Source organism: Rhinoraja longicauda, chromosome 22 (genome assembly GCF_053455715.1).
Source record: "Rhinoraja longicauda isolate Sanriku21f chromosome 22, sRhiLon1.1, whole genome shotgun sequence".
Classification (NCBI taxonomy): Eukaryota; Metazoa; Chordata; class Chondrichthyes; order Rajiformes; family Arhynchobatidae; genus Rhinoraja; species Rhinoraja longicauda.
Genome location: NC_135974.1, coordinates 5,782,812 through 5,797,837, shown reverse-complemented (window position 1 = coordinate 5,797,837; position 15,026 = coordinate 5,782,812). Strand labels below are relative to the sequence as shown.

The window sequence follows — 15,026 nt, the reverse complement described above, 5'->3', positions numbered from 1 at the left end:
GACAGTGAACAACACATCACAACATCACCTACAGAGCTTGCTGATCTCGCTCGTCAGCCCTGGCCACCTGCGATTGATGGTCATTCAAACTACAGTGTAAGAAAATAACTGCAGATGCTGGTACAAATCCAAGGCATTTATTTCACAAAATGCTGGAGTAATTCAGCAGGTCAGGCAGCATCTCGGGAGAGAAGGAATGGGTGACGTTTTGGGTCGAGACCCTTCTTCAGACTCTAGGCTTGTCTTCTGGAACCTAGTGCGTTATAACAGCTATACCTGCGCACCCTGATATTCATTGACCCTGGACACACTCGAGCTTGGGAACACAGGACATTTCATAATCATAATCATACTTTATTAGCCAAGTATGTTTTGTAACATACGAGGAATTTTATTTGCCATTCCAGGTAAACCATCCATACATGATTACAATCAAACTGCGCGAGTGTGTGAGCTAGCTTTCCCGTGTGTTTGATGCGATACTTCAGCACCCGGGGTTTGGAGTGGACCTGGGTCCTTGGAGTTGTGGAGTCAGTGGGTATGGGGAGAGGTTCCTGGTGGATGAGCTGTTATTGAGGTATAAACCCTGAGCTTTAAGTTCGGAAGCTGTTCACAGGGACAAACATGAATCTGCACCTTAAACATATCTACAGGAACTTTGGCCAGATGGGCATCACACCTCCCAACATTTGATTTTACAAATTCATAATTTTTATTGTCCAAAATTCAGAATTTTACATCAAAATTCATAACATGGCGCGTAATGCAACTTTACAGCAAAATAAAGTATGCACGCCAAATGTGCGTACGTGTTGCACAACATTCATGTGTGAAAAACAACTATTATTTCCAACAGTTTGTAATTCTTCAAATACATCTACAGTGTCAGGTCTATCATGAGTATATTCTACTATTATAGAAAGGTTATTGAACAGAAATACTTTTTACAACAAAGAAAAAATTGTTTTGTTTTGGTTTTTCTATTTTGCCTTTTCCGTACACATCCCAATTCTCTTGGTATTGAATAAAAGAACAACGGTCATAAAATGTATGACTAAGTTATGAAGAAAGAGTTTCATTTAAAACTGCACATACCTAATTCCATTGAAGACATACTTGCTCCAATGGTCTTCAACAGCAAATCACAACGGTCCATGTCCCCCCACAACCCTACACCCCCTCACCCCCCTCTCCCCACCCTCTTCTCCCCCCCCACCCCTCCCCTCTACTCCCCCCACCCCTCCCACTCCCCCCCACCCCTCCCCCCCATCTCCCCTATCTCTCCCACTCCCCCCACCCCTCCCCCCACTCCCCTCCACCATTCCCCCCACCCCTCCTCCCCTTTCCCCCCAAATCCACTCCCCACCTCTCCTCCCCCACTCCCCTCCCACCCCCACTCCCCTCCCACCCCCACTCTCCCCCTCCCTTCCTCCACCCCACTCCCTCTCATTCCACTGCCCCCCTCCCCTGCACCCCACCTCCCCCCCCCATATCTCCTCTCAACATCAACGGGCCTCACCCTCCGCAGCGAGGCCGGGCCAGCGGCGAGGCGAGTACAACGGCGAGGCGGGGCAGGGTGGGGCGAGGCGTGTGGCGAGGCGTGTGGCGAGGCGCGTGGCGAGGCGCATGGCGAGGCGCGTGGCGAGGCGTGTGTTTTGCAGAAAAATGTGAGACGAAATCAGAATGGCGGAAATGAAATAAGAAAGCGGAAACTTTCCGCTAAATTCAGAAGGGTTGGGAAGTCTGGGGCATGGAAAGGCTAGAGTGAATCCTCGGGGGAAAATAACTGGGGTAAACGTTCAGATTTACCACTGTCATAACACAGAAGGTTTCCAAGTCCCAGGTGGACATGATGGGTAGAGGTGTACAGCTTTCACATGCAGATGAGAGGAATACCCCCCTGGCAGGACTGGCCCTCCCAACAAACAGCATCTCTCTCAAATGATAATGACCAAATGGGGAGAAAGACCCCCTCCCTTGGACTGACTCCAAGCTACAGGTAACATAGACACAAACAAAATCCCTATTTGTTGAGGAACAATTTATTGCAAAGCTGAATTACAGTTTCTGTGAGATAGTGCCATGGGAATATTTCTCATGGGTTTTTCTCGTCAATTAGACGGAATAATTAAAGAGCCCTCACAGTCTGTGAAAAGTCTCTGCCCTCTTCTATTCTACCTCGATTGGCGTTGCATTCTTCAAGATAGTGGAATAAATACTTACATTGAGGATTATTGTGTCTGAGCGTATTACAGAATTGAGATTAATCTGTCTATGATTTGCTAAGTTTAAAGGAAGATGATGGCAGATAAGGGACAAGGAGGAAGAAAGGAAAACATTCAAAAGATGTTTTGTGGAAAAACGCCTTTCTTTCTTTCAAAGATTTCCAAATGCTTTTTAGATCAATATATAACCTTAAAAGCCACATGGACAACAAGGAGTAGTGACGACACTGAAATCAAAGGCAGCAGTCTTGAGCATCGTGGTGAAGGACGGTGGACTCATGGCAAGGTGATCAGTCATTCGATGCTGTCTTCTGGCCACCTCATCTGGTGGAGGAAGCTCCATTTTCCTCGCTTGGGGCCTCCGTATCGCTCCAGCTCCAGCCCTGGCACCGCAGACCTCCAGCCAATGAAGCCTTGCGTTGTCTGTGGAACGGCAGGAGATGGCCCCACCTACAGAATCACACGCACACACACACACACGGATGGAGATTTGCGACGGAACATACACAAATAAATGTACCAAAACATATATTGGTGGAGAGGTGGGATGAATAAATACTGGAAGATGGAAAGACAATTGCAGGTACAATCGGGACGTATAAGAAACATTTAGACAGGCACATGGATCGGGTTGGTTTAGAGGGATATGGGCCAAACACAGGCCGGTGGGACTAGTGTAGATGGGGCATGTTGGTCCAAAGGGCCTGTTTTCATGCTGTATGATTCCTATGACTCTAATAGTAAATACTGGAAATGCTCCACAGGTCGGGCAGTATTTATGGAGAGAGAAAGAAAGGTAACGCTTCAGGTCAATGACTTGTATGTAGAGGGCTGGGGAAGTGGGTGCGGGGTAGGGAAGACCAAATGGGAAAGTGAGTCGGCAATAGAAACATAGAAACATAGAAAATAGGTGCAGGAGTAGGCCATTCGCCCCTTCGAGCCTGCACCGCCATTCAATATGATCATGGCTGATCATCCAACTCAGTATCCCGTACCTGCCTTCTCTCCATACCCCCTGATCCCTTTAGCCACAAGGGCCACATCTAACTCCCTCTTAAATATAGCCAATGAACTGGCCTCAACTACCTTCTGTGGCAGAGAATTCCACAGATTCACCACTCTCTGTGTGAAAAAAACCCTCCTCATCTCGGTCCTAAAAGACTTCCCCCTTATCCTTAAACTGTGACCCCTTGTTCTGGACTTCCCCAACATCGGGAACAATCTTCCTGCACCTAGCCTGTCCAACCCCTTAAGAATTTTGTAAGTTTCTATAAGATCCCCCCTCAATCTTCTAAATTCCAGCGAGTACAAGCCGAGTCTATCCAGTCTTTCTTCATATGAAAGTCCTGCCATCCCAGGAATCAATCTGGTGAACCTTCTCTGTACTCCCTCTATGGCAAGAATGTCTTTCCTCAGATTAGGAGACCAAAACTGTACGCAATACTCCAGGTGTGGTCTCACCAATGCCCCGTGCAACTGCAGGAGAAATGACATGACCATGGTAACCATGGTGCAAGGTGAAGGGGGGAGGGAACGTGATGGTAGGGAAGCAAAACTACAAGTCTGGAGCAGGAGTTGATGAGAGTCGCCAACAGATACCAAAATCACCACAATGTGGTCAGGATCTGATACTGTTGGACGTAATGTTGAACAAGGAAGGCTACATCAGACCCTTGTTCCTGTAAACTTTACCTCTTTAACCGTACCTATACAAGTATCAAATGAGGTGAAGATTCTTCTGTTCCATTTACATCCCCTCGACATGTACTTTGTGTGTTTACTTCCTCTTACCTTGCATCACCATCTATATTTGTCATTTAATTTCTCCTGCTCTCCGTTCTAGCACAGAACCCCCCTTCCCACTCTTCCCCCCACACCTCCACTCTACACCCTTCCCCTCTGGGGATACTCAGCGCTGGTGGAGAACGGAACAGTTAGCATCCTGGGTCAATTACCCCCTGATGCTGCTTGAAATATGTTTGTAATATACAGATTTAACATGTTTGGATGGAAATGTAAGTGAACTGATTAGTATTTTGATAGATGACACTAAAGTTGGAGTTGTTGTGGAGAGTGGGGAAGGTTGTCAAAATGATATCGATCAGTTTCAAATTTGGGCAGAGAAATGGCAGATGGAGTTTATTGTGGACAAGTGTGAAGTGTCGCAATTTGGGAGGTCAAATGTAAGAGCAAGTTATACAGCAAATGTTAATGATCCGAAGGGACATTGTTGTACAGAGAGAGGGATGTACGAGTCCATAGCTTGCTGAAAATGGCAATAGACAATAGACAATAGGTGCAGGAGTAGGCCATTCAGCCCTTCGAGCCAGCACCGCCATTCAATGCGATCATGGCTGATCACTCTCAATCAGTACCCCGTTCCTGCCTTCTCCCCATACCCCCTCACTCCGCTATCCTTAAGAGCTCTATCCAGCTCTCTCTTGAAAGCATCCAACGAACTGGCCTCCACTGCCTTCTGAGGCAGAGAATTCCACACCTTCACCACTCTCTGACTGAAAAAGTTCTTCATCTCCGTTCTAAATGGCCTACCCCTTATTCTTAAACTGTGGCCCCTTGTTCTGGACTCCCCCAACATTGGGTACATGTTTCCTGCCTCTAATGTGTCCAATCCCCTAATTATCTTATATGTTTCAATAAGATCCCCCCTCATCCTTCTAAATTCCAGTGTATACAAGCCTAATTGCTCCAGCCTTTCAACATACGACAGTCCCGCCATTCCGGGAATCAACCTAGTGAACCTACGCTGCACGCCCTCAATAGCAAGAATATCCTTCCTCAAATCTGGAGACCAAAACTGCACACAGTACTCCAGGTGCGGTCTCACCAGGGCCCGGTACAACTGTAGAAGGACCTCTTTGCTCCTATACTCAACTCCTCTTGTTACGAAGGCCAACATTCCATTGGCTTTCTTCACTGCCTGCTGTACCTGCATGCTTCCTTTCAGTGACTGATGCACTAGGACACCCAGATCTCGTTGAACATCCCCTCTTCCTAACTTGACACCATTCAGATAATAATCTGCCTTTCTATTCTTACTTCCAAAGTGAATAACCTCACACTTATCTACATTAAACTGCATCTGCCATGTATCCGCCCACTCACACAACCTGTCCAAGTCACCCTGCAGCCTTATTGCATCTTCCTCACAATTCACACTACCCCCCAGCTTAGTATCATCTGCAAATTTGCTAATGGTACTTTTAATCCCTTCATCTAAGTCATTAATGTATATTGTAAATAGCTGGGGTCCCAGCACCGAACCTTGCGGTACCCCACTGGTCACTGCCTGCCATTCCGAAAGGGACCCATTTATTCCCACTCTTTGCAATATAAGTAGATAAGATAGTAAAGATGGCGCATGGTATATGTTCCTTCATAGATTGGGTTGTTGAGTGTAACACCCAACCAGAGCCTGATTTTCCCTGGGGAACGACCAATGTGTCTCTGCAAACCTTCCTGATCTTGGCTTTGCAGAACTGGCCTGTTCTATTCATTTCTGACCCCCCTTTGTGGGAATGTCCTCACCCCCCCCCCCCCCCCCCCCCCTCGTTGGATCTCTGCAAGGGGAAGATGTTCCCAAGGAGTTCCATAATTATGTTCCAACAACCGGGAAGGACAGATCCTGAATGGGGGGAGAAGGTGAGAAGGCCACGATCTGACAGGGATCGGGAGGTTCGTTCAGAAGCAAGGGATGTGCCAGCTAAATTGGGATCTTGTTTAACTGGAATTCAACAGAATGAAAGGTACTCCAAACCTTGATGTATTTGCTGATTGGAGACGCTGGCCGAACCTTCAGGTGTTCAGGAGTAACCAGTCTGCATTTATTTCTCAGCTTCTCCTGCTCAGCCTTAATCTGAAAGAAATGAAACCGCCCTTATTGTAATGGGCTTCTCGTTGATATTAAACACACAGTTTTCCCTCCCGCTTTAACTTTACTCAGTTACCCTGAGGGAGAATGTTTTATTTTGAATCAAAAAATGTATTCAGTTATTTAAAAACAATGTTTACAATGCAGTAAAAAACAAAACAGAACCCACCAACAGAATACAATACAAACAAATATACCAAATGAAACGTTTATACAACTATATCGCAATCCCTATCCAGGATGCATCCAATCCCCCCCCAGTGCCCACTGGCCCTTCTCAAGCACCACCACGAGGGAAAATGTTAGCAGGTTGTCTAAGCGGGTGTACAGGCACGTGTTCACTTTCCAGCTGAGGGCGTTGAAAGCAAGGATGCTGTGGTGACTTCCCTGCTCCGTGGGTGGGCCAGGGTAAATCTCAGCTGCTGCCTGTGCTTGGAGCTCAGGGTGGAAAGGATGGACCTGGGACTTGCACAAGATGGACCGAGAAATGCCAAGGAATGTGGCCCATTTCCATGCATGCAAGGGAGCGTGTGGGGCCCATTCAGCCCTTCATCTGCTCCACTGTCTATTGAGATCCTGATAACTCAACTCCATTCGCTTGTGATAGAACCATCGATAGGGTACAGCATGGAAACACTGAATACATACCTACCATCACCAACACTAACCCTATACTAATCCCATTTTTGTTCCTTCCCACTTTCCCATCAACTCTCCCCAGATTCTGCCCCTTTCTACACACTAGAGACCATTTACAGCAGCTAATTAGCCTAACATCCAGCACCTCTTTGGGATGTGGGAGGAAACTGGAACACCTGTGTGAAATACACGCGGTCACAGCGAGAACATACAAACTCCACCTAGGGTTAGAGGTTAGCGGCTTACAAGCTGCCACACTGTACTGCATGTCTTGGGTATCTCTTAAATCCCTGCTTCGGAAACACCTGTCATTCATAATTATGGAATTTTTTACACTCTTAGCCTCAAAACCTGTTGAGGTACACAGTTTCAGATTTGCACGTTTGAGAAATGCTTCTCAACACCATTTCACATAATGATTTCACAGGACTTGTCAAGAAAGGTCCTTCTTAAACTACCAGATTGAAATCCCTTGATGTACCATTTCAGCCAATTCATGGGAGTTCTTCATGGCAGACAGCATTAGTCTGTGGTTAGACACAAAATGCTGGAGTAACTCAGCGGGACAGGCAGCATCTCTGGAGAGAAGGAATGGGCGACGTTTCGGGTTGAGACCCTTCTCCAGACTCAGACTTCTTCAGTCTGAAAAAGGGTCTCGACCTGAAACATCACCCAGTCCTTCTCTCCAGAGATGCTGCCTGACCCGCTGAGTTTCTCTAGCTTTTTGTATCTATCTTCAGTTTAAACCAGAATCTGCAGTTCCTTCCTACACATTAGTCTGTGGTTTATGGATCTAATGAGATGTTTCTCTTGCAGCTTCTTCCTGATGCCAGAGAGCTTTCTGGAGCCTTGTCACACCCTTTCCCACCTGGTCCACACCCTGCCCCAACCTGGGATACCTCTCTTCACTTTAGTGCAAGGTGGTAAATGGATTCACACTGGGCCTGGATAGAGTGGATGTGGAGAATATGTTTCCTCCAGTGGGAGAGTCTAGGACCAGAAGCCATTGCCTCAGAATAAAAGGACATACCTTTAGAAAGGAAATGAGAAGGAATTTCTTTAGTCAGAGGGTGGTGATTCTGTGGAATTCATTGCTACAGATGGCTGTGGAAGCCAAGTCAATGGATATTTTTAAGGCGGAGCAAAGGGATTGGTGTTGAGAGGGAAAGATAGATCGGCCATGATTGAATGGCAGAGCAGACTTGATGGTCGAATGGCCCTGCTCCTAGAATGACCTTATGAACACTAGGACTGTGCTCAGAATGGGCGAGCTGAAATACGTCTGGGGCTGAATAAATCTGGCAACTTCGAGTTCCAACCAGCAAACTGTTTACACGGCATAGGAAGCGCGGTCGAATCCTGTGGCACTTGTATACTCCACTCTCTCCCATTTTACAGGCCGTTTCTGGTGATTGTAGTTGGGATTACCTCATCGCGCTGGGTCACCAGAAAGCCCCATTTGTTGACCCACTTCTTGGCCGCTTCTGTCTCCAATCTGATGGAGTTTGTCCTGAAACAAATGATACGACATTTAAGGTAGATAAACATAGAAACATAGAAAATAGGCGCAGGAGTAGGCCATTCGGCCCTTCGAGCCTGCACCGCCATTCAATATGATCATGGCTGATCATCCAGCTCAGTAACCTGTACCTGCCTTCTTTCCATACCCCCTGATCCCTTTAGCCACAATGGCCACATCTAACTCCATCTTAAATATAGCCAATGAACTGGCCTCAACTACCTTCTGTGGCAGAGAATTCCACAGACTCACCACTCTCTGTGTGAAGAAATGTTTTCTCATCTCGGTCCTAGAAGACTTCCCCCTTATCCTTAAGCTGTGACCCCTGGTTCTGGACTTCCCCAACATCGGGAACAATCTTCCCGCATCTAGCCTCTCCAACCCCTTAAGAATTTTATATGTTTCTATAAGCTCCCCCCTCAGTCTTCTAAATTCCAGCGAGTATAAGCCTGGTCTATCCAGTCTTTCTTCATATGAAAGTCCTGCCATCCCAGGGATCAATCTGGTGAACCTTCTCTGTACTCCCTCTAAGGCTAGAATGTCTTTCCTCAGATTAGGAGACCAAAACTGTACACAATACTCCAGGTGCAGTCTCACCAAGGCCTTGTACAACTGCAGCAGAACCTCCCTGCTCCTATACTCAAATCCTCTTGCTATGAATGCTAACATACCATTCGCTTTCTTCACTGCCTGCTGCACCTGCACGCTTGCTTTCAATGACTGGTGTACCATGACACCCAGGTCACGTTGCATCTCCCCTTTTCCTAATTGGCCACCATTCAGGTAATACTCTGCTTTCCTGTTCTTGCCGCCAAAGTGGATAACCTCACATTTATCCACATTATATTGCATCTGCCATGCAGTTGCCCACTCGCCTAATCTATCCAAGTCACTCTGCAGCCTCCTAGCATCCTCCTAGCAGCTAACACTGCCACCCAGCTTCGTGTCATCCGCAAACTTAGAGATGTTGCATTCAATTCCCTCGTCCAAATCATTAATATATATTGTAAATAACTGGGGTCCCAGCACTGAGCCTTGCGGTACCCCACTAGTCACTGCCTGCCATTCCGAAAAGGACCCGTTTATTCCTACTCTTTGCTTCCTGTCCGCCAACCAATTCTCTATCAACCTCAACACTGAACCCCCAATACCGTGTGCTTTAAGTTTGTACACCAATCTCCTATGTGGGACCGTGTCGAGGGCCTTCTGAAAGTCCAGATATAACACATCGACTGGTTCTCCCTTATCCACTCTACTAGTTACATCCTCGAAAAATTCTATAAGATTCGTCAGACATGATTTGGCTTTCATAAATCCATGCTGACTTTGTCCGATGATTTCACCACTTTCCAAATGTGATGCTATCCCATCTTTAATAACTGACTCTAGCGTTTTCCCCACTACCGATGTTAGGCTAACTGGTCTATAATTCCCCGTTTTCTCTCTCCCTCCCTTTTTAAAAAGTGGGGTTACATTAGCTACCCTCCAATCCTCAGGAACTACTCCAGAATCTAAAGAGTTTTGAAAAATTATCACTAATGCATCCACTATTTCTGGGGCTACTTCCTTAAGCACTCTGGGATGCAGCCTATCTGGCCCTGGGGATTTATCGGCCTTTAATCCATTTAATTTACCTAACACCACTTCCCTACTAACCTGGATTACCCTCAGTTCCTCCATCTCATTAGACCCCCGGTGCCCTGCTGTTTCCGGCATGAAGCATGAAAGTCTTTCATTCTGCTCTGCAACTTGCTGGCCCAGGTTTCACAACTAACCTGTCAACATCAGCCATGACCACACCACTAAACTAAACTCAACTTCGAGGAGTCCAAGGGTGGGGAACCCGAAGCTACGAGGTAGCTGGCACTCACTGATACCTGATATCGTGATGGGAGAGGGGTTCGAGGGGTTGGGCTAGTTACCACAGGATTATCTCATCAATGTCCAAGTGAATTCTCCAGCCACTCCGATGAGGTGCAAGAAGCTTTCAGCCATTCACAAGAACAGCTGTGTGCTAGTCTTGTGCTAGACTGACTCCTCTCCTCTCCCCCCCCCCCCCCCCCATCTTCACACATCCCCAATCCTTTCCACTCGACACTTTAATTTCATGTTTCTTGTATCTGGTGTTTTATGACTGTTGGCAGATCAATTTCCCTCCTGGGATAAATAAAGTCCTATCGTATCGTATCATGAGCCCCTCCTAAGAGTTTGATGATATAAAAACTTTTTTCAGATAGTCCATTAAACTTGGTGGGCCGAAAAGGCCTGTTTCCACGCTGTATATATATGATATGATATGATATGATAAAATGTCCTAACTCTTCATGTTTTAAGCCAGAAATGTTTCCTTTTAGGTTTCTAATGTATTTGAAGATGCTTCAGGTTTCTTTCTTTGAGATTCTTAAAGTTTGATTGCATTTAATGCCGATGCTTTTGCCAGCCAAGGTGAAGATTGGGTGATACCCAGTCGATCAACCTTGGTGACCACACTGTCGGTAGTAAATGTGATTGGTTTTATGCAGAAGATAGATGGTTTTATGCAGAAGATTGACACCAAATGCTGGGGTAACTCAGCGGGACAGGCAGCATCTCTGGAGAGAAGAAATGGGGTTCTCTCCAGAGATGCTGCCTGTCCTGCTGAGTTGCTGCAGCATTTTGTGTCTATCTTCAGTGTAAACAAGCATCTTCCTACACATTGGTTTTATGCATGTGATCTACATTTAACCATCCTACACTCACTGCATCTTCAGGAGAAATTCCCCTGCTTTTGCTGGGAGATGCGTTTCCCCATTCCCTTTGCTCTTTAAACAGATGTGTAAATTAAGTTTGCTTGGTGTATTTATTGTAGATTGGTGCTGCAAATCATTGCCACTTCCAATTCATTGGCTGACACAATGTTGGTGACAAGCACTCACACACTAATTCTGGTTTTCGCTCACACTTGCTGACTGGCCTGCTGAATACTTCCAGAGTTTTCTGTTGTTATAACACCCTATTAAAATAAAACTTCCTGGTTTTATGTCTTTGGATGTTTTGTCCTGGGTCTCTGCTGCAGAGTCTGACGTGCACAAACTCTTGCGGGTGTTTCCACCTTCCAGTAACCAAGCTTTGAGTTGATTCCCACCTTGTCCATATGTGATCAGCTGCCTTCACACCAGACTCTGTCACAACCAACTACCCCACACAAACCATGGCTGTATGTCCCTCTCCCCACCCCCGACAAAACCAATCCCCGGTGCATCCCTGAGTGCCTGAGCCCCAATTCCTGACGTGCCTACGATTGCCAACTCCCAATTCTCCAGACCTTCAGCTCTGACTCTCTGGGTCCTGATCTGATGTTCTGGATTTTGCCAACCTAGTTGGTCTCATTCTCTGCCCCCTCCACCCTGCCCAATGATCCACAGCCCACCTGATCTGTATTCTATTGTTGCCACAGACTGCATGCATGATATGGCTTTGCAACACAGGGGATGTTGCACAAGATTGGAGTGAAATATCACTTTAGTTGTGCAGTGGAATATCTAACCGATTCCCAGATTAGAGGCTGGGAATTGCTAGGAATTCTGTTGGGCTTGTCTCAAATCCTGTTGTTCTCAGCCTTTCTCCTGCAAACTAAGGGCGGCACGGTGGCGCAGCGGTAGAGTTGCTGCCTTACAGCGAATGCAGCGCCGGAGACTCAGGTTCGATCCTGACTTCGGGCGCCGTCTGTACGGAGTTTGTACGTTCTCCCCGTGACCTGCGTGGGTTTTCTCCGAGATCTTCGGTTTCCTCCTACACTCCAAAGACGTGCAGGTATGTAGGTTAATTGGCTGGGCAAATGTAAAAATTGTCCCTAGTGGGTGTAGGATAGTGTTGATGTGCGGGGATCGCTGGGCGGCGCGGACCCGGTGGCCCGAAGGGCCTTTTCTGCGCTGTATCACTAAATCTAAAAAAAATCTAAAATCTAAGCGATCACCCTTTAGTGATTGCTTGAGTGCATTGGCATACTGAACGTGTGCAGTTTCAAGGATACAAGAAACTCAACACTATCCAGGACAAAACAGCCATTTCTATTGGAACCACTCCCACCATTTACTCCGTCCACTACTGGTGCAACAAGGCCACAGTCTGTGGTGTCCCCAACAAAATGCACAAAACCATTCAACAAGGTTGCACCAACACATAGACTCGAGGCACTGGGAACACGATTGTCTCCAAGGGCCCCTCGAGCCACGTGCCATTGGTTGTGAGGTTAAATCCTGGAATTCCCAATCCACCCTGGTGCTCCTTCACCAGGAGGCCTGTGGTAGTCCAAGACCAATTCCACAAGGGAAATAACATCCCATGACAGCATAAACACAAACAATAGACAGACGTAGTCTGAAGAAGGGTCTCGACCCGAAGCGTCACCATATGGATGACGCTTTGGTGTTATTTCATGGGTTAGGGTTATTCTTCTCTCCAGAGATGCTGCCTGACCCGCTGAGTTACTCCAGCTTTTTGTGTCTACATTAAACCTACATCTGCAGTTCCTTCTTACACAAAAAAAAGCCAGTCTGTTCTACTTCTTACTTCTTATACTTTACAAGTTCCCATCCACCAACACTCTCACCCATCTGGCTGAATATGTTCTCAACTTCAACAACTCCTTTCAATGTTGCGGCCTTCAGCGTGTGCATGGGCCCAGCTATGTCTGGCTTTTCATTAGCTGTTTGATCCTTGCTCCAAATCTATTCTGGTTCCCCGCCCGAAAACCTTTTTCTGTTTCGATACGATACGATAGAACCTCATTTATCCCAGGAGGGAAGTTGATCAATTTGTATTGAAGCTGCCTCCTGTGCCCATGTAGAACCTATCCAATTCATCTCCTTCATCTTACTTCCATCTGCCCTCAAGTTCACTTGGACCATTTCTGACACATCTCTTCCTTTTCTGGATCTCGTTGTCTCTTCTCAGGAGACCAGCTATCCACTGACATTGATTACAAATCCAGGGACTCCCACAGCTACCTTCACTACCCTCTTCCCACCCTGTCTGTGGTATGCATGCCACCCCCCCCCTCTCTCTCTCTCTCTCCCTCTCTCTCCCCTCCCCCACTCCCCTACCCTCTCCCCTCTCCCCCTCCCTCTCTCTCCCTCTCTCCCCCTCCCCCCTCCCCTCTCCTCTCCCCCCTCTCTCTCCCCCTCTATCTCTCCCCCCCCTCTCTCTCCCCCTCTCTCTCTCCCCCCCCCTGTCTCTCTCTCCCCCTCTCTCTCTCCCCCTGTCTCTCTCTCCCCCTCTGTCCCCCTCTGTGCCTCTGTCTCTCTCTCTCTCTCTCTCCCTCCCACAACTGCCCTCACGATGAGGCCTTCCATCTCAGGGCATCTGAAATGTCCTTCTTTTTCAGTAAACATACAACATACTTCACTTCCACCGTGGTTGATTCAGCGCTCTCTTGCGTTTCCTTCCTTTTCCAAACTTCTGCTCTCACCCACCTCCCTCCAAACACAACTGAGAGTTCTCCTCATCCTCACCTTCCACCCGCCTAGTCTCCGCACCCAGCACGTCGTCCTTCATCATGTCCAACTGCAATGGGATCCATCCGCATCTTCCCCTCCCCACCCTTCACTGCCTTCTTCAGGGGCCACTCCCTCTCTATGAGGCCCTGGTTCACTCAACCCTCCCCACCCACTCCTTTCCTGACTCCTGGCACTTTCCCCGACAACCTCAGGATGGGCAGCACCTGCTATAGAGAGACATGGGCCAAACGCAGGCAGGTGGGACTGGTGTAGATGGGGGCATGTGTTGGTCGTCCTGGGCAGGTTGGGCCCGAAGGGCTTGTATACACTGGAATTTAGAAGGATGAGGGGGGATCTTATTGAAACATATAAGATTATTAAGGGGTTGGACACGTTAGAGGCAGGAAACATGTTCCCAATGTTGGGGGAGTCCAGAACAAGGGGCCACAGTTTAAGAATAAGGGGTAGGCCATTTAGAACGGAGATGAGGGAAAAAAAAATTCAGTGAGAGAGTTGTAAATCTGTGGAATTCTCTGCGTCAGAAGGCAGTGGAGGCCAATTCTCTGAATGCATTCAAGAGGGAGCTAGATAGAGCTCTTAAGGGTAGTGGAGTCAGGGGTATGGGGAGAAGGCAGGAACGGGGTACTGCTTGAGAATGATCAGCCATGATCACATTGAATGGCGGTGCTGGCTCGAAGGGCCGAATGGCCTCCTCCTGCACCTATTGTCTATTGTTTTCACGCTGTATGACCTCCTCCCTCACCTCCATTTGTGGACATGAGCAGCACTTCGGGGTGCACCAACCCCCCTCCCCCCACCTGGTCGAGTGCCCCGAGTGCTCCCGATGTGGCTTCCTCGAGATTGGCAAGACGAGTGTGTCGGTTTACAAAGCATCTCTGCCCTGTCCACAATGGCCATATCCCAGCTCCCAGATGATGCATGTCCTTCCAACTCCACTTCCCATTCCCCCACCCACCTCTCTCTCAGTCCTTGACTTCCCCACTGGCAAAGTGAGGCATAATACAAACTGGAAGAGCAATCATAGCTGTGATTCCACCTGGGGTAGCTCACAAACCCCACTGGGATGCACATTGAATTTCCCAAAGACAGACACGAAGAGATGGGGCAACTCAGCGGGACAGGCAGCACCTCTGGACAGAAGGAAGGGGTCGAGAGCCGAAACGTCATCCAATCCTCCTCTCCAGAGATGCTGCCTGTCCCGCTGAGTTACTCCAGCATTTGTTGTGTCTATCCTCGGTGCAAGAATGCGTTGTCCC

General features: G+C 47.7%; 1 protein-coding gene across 1 annotated transcript; it reads right to left on the bottom strand.

The window, feature by feature from the left end:
• Positions 1-1,498: 1,498 nt before the first annotated feature.
• LOC144604325 (ciliary microtubule inner protein 1-like) lies at positions 1,499-13,810 on the bottom strand. The gene is made up of 5 exons (XM_078418560.1): positions 13,726-13,810; positions 12,432-12,552; positions 8,182-8,263; positions 6,001-6,099; positions 1,499-2,675 (listed from the first exon to the last, which is right to left on the bottom strand). Exons 1-5 carry the CDS (start codon positions 13,808-13,810, stop codon positions 2,520-2,522), a joined length of 543 nt encoding a protein of 180 aa, XP_078274686.1. The 3' UTR covers positions 1,499-2,519.
• Between the last annotated feature and the right edge of the window lie 1,216 nt (positions 13,811-15,026).

Coding starts and splice junctions, on each gene's coding strand:
- LOC144604325 (XM_078418560.1), bottom strand. CDS start 13,810: ATGATGAAGGACGACGTGCTGGGTGCGGAGACTAGGCGGGTGGAAGGT. Junction 12,553..13,725: donor TCAGTTGTGTTTGGAGGGAG/GTGGGTGAGAGC, acceptor GGACTACCACAG/GCCTCCTGGTGAAGGAGCAC. Junction 2,676..6,000: donor CAATCAGCAAATACATCAAG/GTTTGGAGTACC, acceptor GTGATTCTGTAG/GTGGGGCCATCTCCTGCCGT.